Source organism: Linepithema humile, chromosome 1 (genome assembly GCF_040581485.1).
Source record: "Linepithema humile isolate Giens D197 chromosome 1, Lhum_UNIL_v1.0, whole genome shotgun sequence".
Classification (NCBI taxonomy): Eukaryota; Metazoa; Arthropoda; class Insecta; order Hymenoptera; family Formicidae; genus Linepithema; species Linepithema humile.
In genome coordinates, this window is record NC_090128.1 from 37,244,391 (window position 1) to 37,259,009 (window position 14,619).

The 14,619-nt window shown below is 35.2% G+C and overlaps 1 protein-coding gene and 1 pseudogene across 1 annotated transcript; one reads left to right on the top strand and one right to left on the bottom strand.

Annotated features, from left to right (window-relative positions):
* The first annotated feature begins 3,034 nt into the window (after window positions 1-3,034).
* LOC136997432 (zinc finger protein 862-like) lies at window positions 3,035-5,092 on the top strand (annotated as a pseudogene).
* A 4,180-nt stretch (window positions 5,093-9,272) lies between these two features.
* On the bottom strand, window positions 9,273-13,700 carry LOC136997439 (fatty acyl-CoA reductase wat-like). Its single transcript, XM_067348188.1, has 6 exons — window positions 12,212-13,700; window positions 11,202-11,450; window positions 10,828-10,970; window positions 10,643-10,752; window positions 10,186-10,378; window positions 9,273-9,658 (listed from the first exon to the last, which is right to left on the bottom strand). Exons 1-6 carry the CDS (start codon window positions 12,497-12,499, stop codon window positions 9,403-9,405), a joined length of 1,239 nt encoding a protein of 412 aa, XP_067204289.1. The 5' UTR covers window positions 12,500-13,700; the 3' UTR covers window positions 9,273-9,402.
* Window positions 13,701-14,619: the final 919 nt, after the last annotated feature.

Below are 14,619 nucleotides of genomic sequence, written 5' to 3' on the forward strand. Positions count from 1 at the left end.
TTTTTCATTAAAAATCTTTCAAAAAACAAATATTTATTTAATTCGACATCTGCTTTTAAAAATCATGTATAATTTTGTGTCTTTTCAAAAAGCTTTTCTTTCTTTCTCACGTATAAATTCGTATATTTTTAAAAACTACTTTTTGAATTACTTCTTGAAAACCACGTAATCTTCAGAAAGCTATTTAAAAACGTATTTTTAAAATCGCTCTAAAAACTACGTAACCGCTTGAAATAATTTTTACTCAAGATTACATGGTTTCCAAAAAGTAATTCAAAGAGTGATTTTTGAAAATATACAAATTTATACATGAGAAAGAGAAAGAGGGAGGAGAGAGAGAGGGAGAGAGGGGAAGAGAGGAGAGAGAGAGAGAGAGAGAGAGAGAGAGAGAGAGAGAGAGAGAGAGAGAGAGAGAGAGAGAGAGCGCAAGAAGATTCCTAAGAAAAAAAATATTATACTCTACAAACAAGAGTATTACTTGGATCACACAGAAAGTACGCTTCTCTAGTCAGTATATGATAATCAGATATAAATTAATACTTTAGTAAGTTTAAAAGTAGAAAACATTTGTCTTAAAGTATTATTATAAATGTTTTAAATAAGAATAAGATTAGATTTACAAGAATAGGAGGTTTTTTTAACATTAAGAGGATTACAATCTTAAGTCTAGTATCTTATATGCTTAAAGGATATTACTCTATATGTTTGAATATCATCTTGAGACCATATACCAGAGGAAAATCCTCTAGCAATAACAGGTTACCGCTAAAGAATAGAATATTTTTTTTTGAGTGGGTCAGTACAGCGGCCAATTTCTTGTTAAGCCTTGGTGGAATCAAGTTCGCTAGCGCCTCTTTTACCTCGTATTTTGATAAAAGATGGGCGCGAATATCCTGACTCAGACCTGTGCGGGAGTCGGACTGGATCGAATTCAGAACCGTTTGGTTCCAGGTAGAGGGTATCGTTGGTGCGTTAACCTCACCGAATAGTTCTTTGGCCAGGGTCTGCGCCTCAGAGTCGATAGTCAAGAGGGGGGGTTCTGCGCTCTCAACGGTAGGAGGAGCGATGAAGGACCCGCTGTGGGCGGACGGCACGTCCTCATCTCTGACCTCCGCCACCACTAAAAAAGAAAAAATAGAGCAAAAGGTAACCGTCGGTTACGTCCTCTCTTTGCCAGGAATAGAGAATCGTCTGGGTCAACAAGAGGACATACCTGGTACAACGCCCCGGTCATTTATTATGACCGTCGGTCCTTTAATGCTCTGAGGTGAGGTCAGAGAGTCGACCAAGACTGAGGCCGAATCCTCCTCTACCTGCGTGGCGTCGCGCAAAGGCGATCTAACCTCCTTGGTTCGACGAAAATTTAGGTTATGATTACCGTCTCTACTGGAAACGAGCGCTCGAATATGATCGAGCATCTCGTAGAGCCCGTCTCTCGACCTCGATCTTCCGATGGATGTGTCCCTCGAGGATCTTGAATCCGCCGAAGAGTGAGCCTGACGCCGTCGATATCTTGATCCATGGGCCGGCGAGTGAACGCGCGATCGGGAACGCGAGAATTTGTGAATATCTCGCCCTCGATCGTACGAATCCCGGGATCTTTTCTCGCGTGAATGTCGCGAATATTTTTTTTTTGCCTTATGTTTTGGCATAGCGAAGAAGAAGTCAAAAAATACTTGAAAAAGGAAGGTGAAGAAAAAAGTACACGTTGTCTGGGTGAACGAACAGAACACAATGAAGTGGAGGGCGCGCGCAGCGCAAGCAGTGAGGAAAAGACGAACCGCGCGCATAGCCAATTTTTGTTTTATATAGCGCGGTTTTTTGAACTCTGTTGTCTGGGCGCGTGCAGGGGCACGACTACATAGTTTTATATATCCATCCGGACGAGACATTGGGGCATAATTTTTATTAACATTTATCAAAATCACATTTATAAATTAGATCCCGCAGAAACATGCTAAAACGTAAGCGTATCAATTCCAATTTCTATAAAAATGTTTTTCGTAGTATGAATAGGTGTCTGAATTGATAAATAAAAATATTTACGATTTCTCCTTTGATTCCAAATATACTTCACGCAACTCTATTGCGTCAACATCAAATTGGGAGTAGACATATGTGGAACATTGTCTAGATCAGCGCTCGAAATTAGTTGCACACACGGGCTAAGGAATAGAGGGACGGTGCACAAGCTGTACCGGGGGAGCACGTTTGCGGCGGGGGGGGGGGGCCGCCATATTCGTTTAGTAATCACCACACATAGAACTCACTATTTGCGTATATGTGAGAAATGAAAGTCAGATCCTGCGCACAATAAACAAAATAGGAAATAGAAATAGAAATAATTATTAAATATTAGAAATAAGAAATTGGAATTATTTATTTTAAAAATAAAAAGAATAGAAAAAATTAATGCATAAATTAAGAAATAAGAATTGGAACTAATTAATATATTTTATTCTCTTGTTAGATGTAAAATAATTTCTCTTTTTAATATTAAATGTTTATTGCTATTTCTAATATTTTGTCTACTGTATGCAGAGCCTCAGAGTAATAAAAGTTAAAGTATTTTATAAAATTTATAATACAACAATAATAAAATCGCCTAATCTCTTTATGCTTGTCACTTGTTATGTCTAGTGGCACCACTACACGAGTGTAACCATGTCACAGACACAGAATCTCTGTGTGAGAATCGCTACATCAATATGGCGGAAAGCAGTCCCCCCCGCACGCTTGAGTTACCATCCCCTCTCGCCTAAACTAGGACTTTAGACTCAGTCCCTCTATTCCTTAGTCCGTGCAGTCCCTCTATTCCTTAGTCCGTAGTTGCACATTTCGGGCCGATTCAGAAGACGACGCAGTGTTCCGATTAGGGACCGGCTGCTTAGCGTATATATGGCTTTGCGCATGCGCGGCGATGGAAATACAGTGCCGACACATGTCGTGTGCTGGACCTTACGCAGGACTTTTGACAGGAGGAGGTTAGGAAGATATAAATAAGGTAAGGCTTTTGTATTTATTAATTAGAAGCATGGAGTCCGATATAGAAAATAAAGCCAAAAAACAAAGAGTCCGAAAATTTCAATCATCTTGGCTAGATGAAAATATTTTTAAAGGATGGTTGACTCCACATCCTACACAAGAGAAAGCTTTGTGTATTGCATGTAATCAAGCCATCAGATGTTGTAAATCTAATTTAATTGAACATTCACAATCGGTCCAACATATAAAACAAATAAATTCAAAAAATTTAGACATTGATTTTTCAGACGCTGCTAATAGTACAGTTACTCTTTCGCATAAAGATAAAGTAAAACGCGCCGAGATATTTAGCAGATAATTAGCAGCATTTTTTGCAGAACACAATATTGCTTTTTATTCCGCAGATCACTTAATTCCATTATTAAAAGATATCTGTATGATCCCTGAAGTTGTATCAGATCTTTCACTGGCACGAGATAAATGTACAAAAGTAGTAACACAAGTTATTGCAAAACGCGAAGTTAAAAAAATTATCAAAAATATTCAAAATTGTAGATTTTCGATATTAATAGATGAAAGTACTGATATTTTGGATAAAAAACTTATGTGTATTCTCGTACAATATATTTCACCTGTAACTAAAAAAGTAATTACACAATTGTTAGATTTATTATCCATAGATGCAACAAATTGTTCCGCAAACAAACTTTTTGAAATTTTTAAAAGTACGTTTGAAAAGAAAGAAATTCCTTTAAAAAATATAGTCGGAATGACAAGTGATAATGCATATGTAATGATTGGATGCAATAATTCTTCTATGTCACGTTTAAAATTAGAAGTACCGGGTCTTGTTATGTTAAATTGTATTTGCCATTTATCCGCGCTTGTAGCAAGTAAAGCTTGCGAAAAACTTCCAGAGTCGTGCGAAAGTTTAATTCGAGGAGTTAGTACTTATATCTCAGGTAGTGCAAAGAGATGTGCAATTTTGGGCGAATTTCAAGATTTTTTTAATGTGGAAAGAAACAAGATTTTAAAGTTATCAAATACTCGGTGGTTAGTGTTACATATGTAACGATGCAGCCCACTGCATCGTTACGGCTACGGACCGTCCATCGTCCGTAGCCCACCAAGGGCGCATCGCGCGCCGATAAATTTCTTATCAAAAACAGCGGCGGTCAACCGCCGAAAATCCCCCACACCCGACCGTTCCGAAATTCCGTTTTGTGGGGGACTCGCCGCCGAAACCGCCGATGCTTGCCGATTCGAAATCATTCGGCCGCCAGCCGGGTATAAAAGAGGCCCGGCTGAACGTCTTCTCACCAGACTCCGTTCGCTGATCGACAGCGAACAACCCTGCTACGAGCGTCCTCGTAGTCCCGACCGAGCATACTCGGACTCTATACCTGTGCCAGCACACGAGTATCCTCGTGTACCGCCGAGCGTCCTCGGTATTCTTTGATTCCAGGATACGAATATATTCGTATACCCGCCAAGCGTACTTGGTTCCTCTAGGCCACCGAACTCTGTATTGCGGGCATTTCCGCATACCTAGCCAGGTCGCTGTTCTAAATTCCGTCTTCGTACGAGCATCCTTGTACTCCCGCCGAACGTAATCGGCAGCCTAAGTCCGCATACCGCGTTTATTCGCCGGGATTTCATAATTGTAATCCGTCCGGCAAGCAACGCCGCGTCGACCAATCCGCGCCGCCGAATAGTCCGCATCGATCTACGATCGAACAGACTCGCGATACTACGAACGCACTCACCGACAAGCGCTCCGTCTTGTACCAACCGTTGCGACACGATCGCCCGCGCTTGCGCTCTCGCCGACCGCACCAGGACGCCTTACGTCATACTAAATAATTATTCCACCGTCGCCTCAAATAATTATTTCATTATTGCGATACTTCGCATTTATTTTCACGTATACTTCGCATTTAGTTTACGCCGCCTTAAATAATTATTTCACCGCCGCTCGAATAGTTATTTCATTTTGCCGATATCTTGCATTTATTTTCACGTTGCTTTCGCTTCTATTTTGCGCCGCTTTAAAATAATTATTTCACCATTGCTTAAATAATTATTTTGCCTTTGCCGATATCTTGCATTTATTTTCACGTCACTTTCGCTTCTATTTTGCGCCGCTTTAAAATAATTATTTCACCATTGCTTAGTTTACCGCACTCTATCCGTACACGAGCGTTGGCACGGACATTATAAAACACCCTGTATATATATACAGGGTGTCTCAAAGTTCGCGGCCCAACCGTCGTGTACAGATAGAGCGGGTCAAACTAAATAAGTAAGTCTTTTACCACTTTGCGAAATTTTCAATAATTAATTAGAAAATAATTAATAAAGATCCGCCAATCCGCGCAAGTATTCCCCGAGCGCCAAGCGCGCGGCGAGTAGGACCCACCCAGCATAGCATAATACAAAGCGCGGCAGAGCGGTGGGAGGGACTTACGTTCTCTTGGCTAGCTATGCACACTACACACGAGCGGCGCGTGACATAGAGTGTATTATGCTATGCTGAGTGGGTCCTACTCGCCGCGCGCTCGACGCTCGGGGAATACTTGCGCGGATTGGCGGATCTTTATTAATTATTTTCTAATTAATTATTGAAAATTTTGCAAAGTAGTAAAGGACTTACTTATTCAGTTTGACCCTCTCTATCTGTACACGATGGTTGGGCCGCGAACTTTAGGACACCCTGTATATACCCTGTATATACCCTGTAAACTCGCCGCTCCCCGCTCCCCGCTCGCCGCTCCCCGCTCGCCGCTTGTCGCTCGCCGCTTACCGCACGCCGCGCGCCTAGCGACCGTAGTCTGTAGGCGGTCGTATCTCAGCCGTGCGTTCGCATTCAGTAATCTTTAATAATTAATATCTCTTTAACCCTTGTAAAAATTGTAAAATGGTAGAGGACTTTTCGGTTCAGTTTGGTCTGCTCTACCGGCATACGGCCGCTGTGTCAAAATTTTTGGGACACCCTGTATATATATATATATATATATATATATATATATATAATGTATTAATGAAAATAAACATTATTTATGTAGCAAAGAAAATATTACTCTTTTCTGAGAGGTGCCTCAACAACCCAGCATATTTCTTATATAAAACGCTCCTGCGCCAGAGCTATCGGCGGCTCGGCCGCCAGCGGCCGGGCGATAGTGGGGAAACAGGAGGCGTCGTCTCTTGAATCGGCCCGAAATGTGCAAGTTGCACAGTGCAACTAATTCCGAGCGCTAGTCTAGATAATGCATTTTATCATGATTATGATGACGCTGTTTCTGATTACAAATCTACTGATATAGATATTGCAACGGCTAATAGCGGTGCTGGAAGATAGATTTTTAATTAACCTGTGTACATTAATAGTGACTTGTCATGTACCAAAACAATACTACAAGGAATCTGTTACTATTGCTGAAAACCTTAGAAAGAACCTTAGAAAGCCTCTTCAGGATTCTCATATTTATCCAATGATCCCAGATCGCTATTGACTTCATCTAGACAGACAACTTTCAAAGTCGTCGAATTAGGCTTGTACTCGCACCTTGTATTAGCAAATGCAGTTAAGAAGTTGTGTTCGCCGACAGGGAAATTTTTTAATAAGATAGTATTGTTAGTGAATATTAATGGTTTGCCTCTCAGTAAAAGTTCTGGTAGTTAAATATGTGTTATTAATGGATGGGGAAGCTCACTGGTTGTCCACTCCTGGCAGCCCCCCCCACAAAAAAATTTTTTTTGCTATACTAAAAAAGCACAAAATTTTTTCTTTGTAGATTTGGTGAGGGCATAATTAGCGCATAATTTATTTAACAATTTATTTAACTTTTTTATTGAATTGACGCAAAGTGGTGGGGGGAGGCGAGGAGGTGGGCTAGCTGGGCAGACATTAAGTACTTCCCATTATGAGGATTTGTTATTGAGATTGATGTGAGTTTCTTGTTCTGCAGTGTCTTATTCTCCGTGCTAGGAGACAGTGTTTTAACTGACAAGTGACTGGACAGTAATTTTAAGAAAGAATATGTCAAAATTTTATGTAAGCAAAAAAAAAAAGATACAGTGCTTATTAAATAACACGCATAAAATTGTAAAATTAAAATTGCATGGTTCTAATAATACAATATAATACGAGGGTCAATCAAATATAAACCAAACTTTTTTTCTTATTGCTGAACGAGCTAACGTTCGCGACTGAGATCGAGTGCAGGATATTAATGGACGTATCTAGACTACCTTCTTGTCACGCACATCACCTTGCATTCGTTCGTTTATTAATTACAGTTAAAAAACACGATGAACGAGCAAGCAGTACCTAGTGGCGTTGTGCAACGCATTATCAAGTTCTTTACTTTTAGAGAACCGGCCTAGCCACTGTGGTTCTGAATCTGCACGATAGCTATATATAACACGAACTTTATACATGTATACAAGGGTTGGGTATCAAACATACATGATTTTAAGAAAAAAGTGCCATGTAAAGACTTGCGTCCTCGGTCGATTTCACGTTTTCGTTTGTTAAAAACTTGATTATAATAAATAAATGTGAAGTGATGTGCAAGGCGGGAATCTAAACACGTCCATTAATATCTCCACTCGATCGTAGCCGCGAACGTTAGCTAAGTTAAGAACAATTAAGTCGGTAAACAAAATTCATGAAAGACTTACCAAAATTTTTTAATCTAACAAGGAACATTTTTGAATGATCCACGTGATTATTTCAATATTTATTTGCTAAAATTACAGCATTTTGATTTTTTTAAGTAAATATTTATAAAGTAAATCCTATTTTATCAGATAAAGTAAAAAAGTATAAATAAAAATGTAATATTTATTACATCCTGTTTTAATGATGTAACTGATGTACGATATCGATTTTATCTCGAAGAAAATATTATCGCAATAGTTTTAAGCAGAAAACAGTTATCAAAGAAGACTAAATTAATATTTACATAATAAACAAATGACATAAATCTATATTTGTATTTTTGGAACAGTGCGCTGTACTGAAGAAATTTGATTTTAAATTAATTGAATTGTCAATTAAAGATTTGTAATATTATTCAAGATAAAAAAATTAGAATCTTTTGTATTACTCTATTAATAAAATCTGATTAATTGCATATTTATATTTTTCTGGTGTATTCTTTTTAACATGTGTATATCAAAACTCGTTACTTAAATTTCTGCTTTATACATATAATTATGACGATTATTTTCAATACAATTCTCTGCGAAAGAATGTAGTCGTGCTTTTTTCTTAAAAATAAAATATTAATTTCTACTGTTTATTCCCACATTTTCAAAACGCATATCTTGGATTTTAGATCTTACCTACTACTTGTACCGTCTCTGCGTCATTTGTTTTCGTTGAAACATTTAAAGACCATAGATATTATGAACCAGCAGAACGTCATGCCAATCAAAATCAACACGAGTTTTAACGCTTGATGGCACCAATACAATCTGTAATATGAATAATCCACAAGTTTAGAAAAATTTTTTAATTGGATAATAAAAGATTAAACATAGAGTACTATATTTAATATTATATTTATGAAGAACGCAGAAATGTAAAATAAAGTTTCAAAAATATGACTTAAATTCTGTTCAAATTGGACACAAAAAATTTTGCAATATTTTTATGGAACGAATTTTTGTCATAATTGGGATTCGGAAATAAATGTATATAAATTTTTATAAAAGCAAATAAAAATTAAACGATTATTTTTTAGTTTATTATCGAGTATATGAGTAAAGAAAAACTTTTGCATAATTTTTTGAAAAATTTTGAAAATGTCATACCTTTGCCATTTAACGCGTGCTTGCGGCAGAGTACCCAGGGGATCCTTAATGAGATGCACTCTCAATCCTCGTATATACATCTTGAAGTAAACTTTCCAATTGATATTCTTTATATCGCAATCAAAGTTTTTACGATCATTGGACGTGAACTTTGCAATCATCTCGCGTACTCGATCATTAGTAAATATCCATTCTTTTGTGGAGAAATATTTCAACACATCTATGGATGTGTGTATCCTTTTGTAAAGCTTAAGCAGTCTTTAAACAATTCATGATATAAAAATGTTAAATAACCAATTATTAATACATAAGTTAAAAATAATTTACTTTTCCATGTAATTATATTCTAAATTGCTCAAAATTATTCTAAATGATTTAATATGGTTGATTGATTTTAAAAATTTAAACAAATTCTAATGTATAAAAAACACTCATTTTATTTCACTTGTTATAAATATTAGCATTAATGGAATTTATTTTCTCTTATAGTGTAAAACATACATGCAACTGTTGTTAATAAAAAATTGCTTTGAGGAAATATTGTATAAGCAAAAATCCTATAGATTTTTTTATGTCGTGTTTGATTTGATTTGATTATTACCTTAGTTCCTTTCTCCAACAAAAAGTCGCGATGTCGATCAACAAAGCTGGCAACAAGTGGCAGAAATATATGAAAAAAAGATGAACAAGTCTGTACTTTGTTAATCTAAAGCTATAATACCACATTGCTTTGTTAGAGGGAAATTCAAAAATTCCCTTTTCAAAGAAATCCTTCATATCATTATAACTTATCGGGTTGTCCTTACCCACATAATTATAAATCGGAATGTCACTAGGCAAATCGTTGTTTAATCTGAAACAATGACGTAACGAGATAACATCACCATGTTTACAAATGTAGTAAAATTTTTTAAACTGAATTAATTGCCGCTAATTATACATTAAAATAGGTGAATACAAATAGAAACGGAAAAATATATTGAACAAATATAATATCTCAAAAAAACAATTTCTAAACACTCTCAAAATTAATTTGTATACGAAGATACGCTATTTTTATCCATATAATAATTCAATATTTTTAAAACCGTGTATTCTGTTTACCAACACTTTTAAAAAAATTTTTATTAATTTTAGCTTATGTTATAATAAAATAAAACTTATGCTAACTAATGGCAGGACGAAAAATACCGATCAGCAAGTCACCAGCCTGATTCCTAATCACGTATATGAAAATTTGAATATTAAAACCATATGTCTAATGGCACTTTTGTCGGAATGTTAAATGTCGAATGCCTAAATGCGTTTTCAAGTATTGAGATTAATTTATATCTAATAATATTCATCGATCGAAAAAGACAACGATGATGATAAATGTACTTTGTATTAGCTGCATCACATGCGCACGCGATAAGAGTGTTGATTACTAAATCAGCAGGTATCACATTTGTGGACATCGAACCATCGCAATGAACCGATCGCAGCAATCCAATACTAGCACCAAGAATAATTCCTGTTGGACCGTATAAATTGTCGATCCAACCTCGTATAGGTTCTCGATACGTTGAAATTACTAAAAGTAACAAGATAATAATCCATAATTTTCAACTTAAGATTTATCAAATCTCTATACGTATTATTATTATAATTAATTACTATTTCGTGATAATAATTACTATATTTACAATCATTTATTATTAATAACATAATTAATTATTTTTATCCAAATAATAATTCAATATTTTTAAAACTGTGTATCCTATTTGCTGACACTTTTTAAAAAAATTATTATTAATTTTAACTTATGTTATAATAAAAATGTTAAACTTGTGCTAACTAATGGCAGGACGAAAAATGCCGATTGGCAAATCACCAGCCTGCTTCCTAATCACATCCTCCGCCATCGCTTTTGTAAAAGTATAGGTATTTGGCCGTTTTTCTAAAAATCTGTAAAAGATAAAAAAATAAGATTTTTTTTCGCTTTTTTTTTTCAAGAATTTGAACAAAGAAAAATTCACGTACTGCGGTGTTATATCGGCCAATTTATCATCCGTGCATTCCATCAAAGCGAGTAGTTTGTCGGAATCCATTGGCGCGTCGTAAAATTTTTCTTCTATCACGTTTTGTGGACAGTTTGCATACGCGGTTGATACATACACAAATGACTGAAGAAATTGAACAAGTAAAATATCAGTCGCGTTGTTTTACTATAAAATTTTAACTTTTAAATTTCCGAGAAAAGTCATTCGATTGAATAAATAATAAATAAATAGTAAATCGTAAATAATAAATAATATAATAATAAATAAATAAATAAATAACAAATCATGAAATAATTGTAAGATGCTTCTTAGGTAATTCTTATCGTTTTTTGTTTCTTAAATATATTTAAATACCTTTAGATTCGGGATTTCCTTGCAAAGATTTAAAACGTCTTTCGTACCGCCGACATTAATTGTTACGGCTAATTTCAATTTCTCATTAAATTTTACTGTTGCCGCGATATGAAAGACAATCGAAACTTCTCGAATGAGAGTAGCCCGATCTTCCGAAGATATTCCGAGATTTGGGTGGTTACAATCGCCCGTTATAGCGATTACTTGATCCCGGAAATTCGGCTGCTCGTCTTTCAGTTTTTCAAATAGCTGCATAAAGTGAATAATGGTAAATCCACAAAAATTACACATTAACTGAATTAAAAGAAATTTATTATAAAAGATTAATAAAAATCGATAACTTTTATCATTTATAATAAATCTTCGACTTTAATCTTTTTCTTTAACAAATGGTAGGAGTTTTGCTCTGCAGTTCTGGTCTGCCTCTTCAAAAACTGTAAGTGAGTGGTCCCTTTAAGTGATAAAACCATCAGACATGACATTTACATAAGTTCTTAAACAATTCCAAGAAATATGATAAATATGAAACTATCGAAGGACGGTAAGAAATTTTTTTGGTTATCTAACAGTTACTAGATTAGCTTTACATGAGTTTTTTTAATTGAATTTTTCTACGTTTGATTTAAAAGAAACCCCGAGCTCTTAGAATACAAATTAATGACGCAACAATAAAAAAATGAACTTGAAGACTAATTAGCAAGGTGTGGTCACTGAGTAGCAATTATTTACATTTTTTTCTGTTTATCAATCGAGCGAGTCGCTCGCTAATGATAATGGCAGCATCTACAGAAATAACTTAGATCATAAAATATTGAACAAAGTACAATTTGATTACGTAATTTCTTTGCAAATTTTACAGCATATTAATTTAATTTTTTATTTAGTGACACAACACAATTTGATTGAACTTGAAATTGTAAAATAATTGAATTCCATAAATTTGTTATTAATCGCCAAATTTTTCTTGTATAGTTCTAGAGCGCTCTGCACTCAAAGGATTAAAGACTCACCACATTATCAAAAATTTCTTCTATTCGTTGTTGTACATTTTTGTCCTTCTTTGGACGCACTAGTAAGTAAATAGTTCCCAATCCAAAACACAGTCTGAGAAGTTTCTCGATTAACAGCTTGCCTAGAAAACCGGTACTGCCGGTGATAAAGATGCTTTGGCCATGATAGAACTTCTGAATCGGCGATAGTTTTTCATTGACCGCCGACAAATCCTCTTTCGATGAGGATTCCATCAGCGAGAGTTCCATGCGTGATTTCGATTTGCATTCCGATTCAATAACAGCCATTTCGTGGTCGTCGATTCGATGTGCACTTTATATGAACACTTTTATTATCACTTCTCCTTCTGTAAGCGGCTAACAAGCTTCCACCTTAACAAATGAGCTTCGTTATTCAATCGATTCATCTTATATTCAATTCGCAATGTGTTACGCGACGGCTCCCATTATGTATCGTAATTTACGTATCCATATTTATCGACTTTTTTATAATACATACATCTTTGAATTATCATAATATATTCCAAATGTTATTTTTTTTTTCGATAATACAAAAACTATAAAAATTATACATAAAGTATATAATACACAAGGTGATTCGAGCGTGACAGTATTGACTAAAAATAACGCAGCGCATAAAACTAAACAATGACAAAAAGATGTCTTTTTTAAGTTATCTTTTCGGCAAGATTAAAAGATGTCTAAAGAATGTCTTTCTAATTACACAAAAAATCATAATTAATTTTAGTTGACGGAAAGACATTGCAGGTGGCACATGTTCGTTTCATACATGTTTCCTAAACGTATATGAAACCACTGGATACGTTTAGGACACATATGTGAAACAAACATGTGCTATCTGGGTACCTTTTTGGTCATCTTTTTAATCATTTTTTCGACAAGACAAAAAAATGCCTAAAAAACATGTCTCTCTGACTAAATAAAATGTCTTCTCTGATAGCACAGAAAGTTTCAGTTATGTTGCAGAAACGTTTCAACGTCTCAATTGTGTATTATCACATTTGTAATGTCTCTGAGACCATCTTTTTGGAAACATTGCAATTGCAATATTTCTGCAACCATCTTGATTAAAACCTTACACTTGAAATGTTCCTGCAATGTAGTATTTTGTAACATTATAAATGTAAAATTTCTGAGAGGTTTATGAGACCTCTCAACTAATAAATGCGCGCACATCGTATCCCGGCGGTGCGAATTTGCGCGAACTGGTCGTCGCGCGCCGCGACATATCTAGCTTAAAGGTCCGTTTATACATATCCGTACCGTATCCGTACCGTGTCCGTACCGTACACGTCCGTGCACGGATGCTAGATTCGATTCCATATGATTAAATGTAAGTATTTACACTATTCCGTATCCGTGCCGTCCGTGTCCGTACCGGCACCGCAGATATCGTTGGCGACGATATTTTCACGGACCGCACTGAACGTGTCGGTACTGACAAATGTAAATAGGCTTCAGTGTAGCATTCAGATTTTTGAGTCTCATTTTTGTATCAATCTGCGATATCGAGAGCATTCTTTTAAAATAAAGAAATGGATTATGATAGAATTATTTCAACAAAATTGATAGAATTAGTGCAACAACACATAGAATTATACGACCTTTCCCATCCAAAATATCTTGATGGAATTTATAAAAAAAAACTGTGGCAGAGTATTTTTCAAGAACTTGACCAACTAAGTAATTTTACTCATATCGAAGTATTTACACATATCCGGCTCGCATCCGTGAATATTTTGAAACATCAGTCTTGAGACATACATTTGAACTGTGAACATGGCAGAGCTATCGATAAACGAATTAGCGGTAATAGTATTAATTTTAGACGAAGAGAAATCTTTAAAAAAAAAAACGGATTTTATGGGTTCATAAAGCATGGACAAACGAAAAACAAAACAAGAGTGAATTTTTTACATTTTACATATAAAGAATTGGTTGATGATGCAACTAAATTTTATCAATATTTTAGAATGTCAGAACATGCTTTTAATGTGTTACTCAATTTAATTGATAATAAAATACGAAAACAATATACAAGATGGAGAGAACCGGCTAGCGAAAACACGTTCCTACATATGTATAAATTTTTGAAGAGAATTGTGTATTTTTTCTTCAAATAAAATGATGTTTAATGAATATAAAAATTTATTTGTAAAATAATATTTATCATGAGTAAAATTACCTGGTTGGTCAAGTTCTTGAGAAATACTCTGCCACAGTTTTTCTTTATAAATTCCATCAAGATATTTTGGATGGGAAAGGTCGTATAATTCGATGTGTTGTTGCACTAATTCTATCAATTTTGTTGAAATAATTCTATCATAATCCATTTCTTTATTTTAAAAGAATGCTCTCAATATCGCAGATTGATACAAAATGAGACT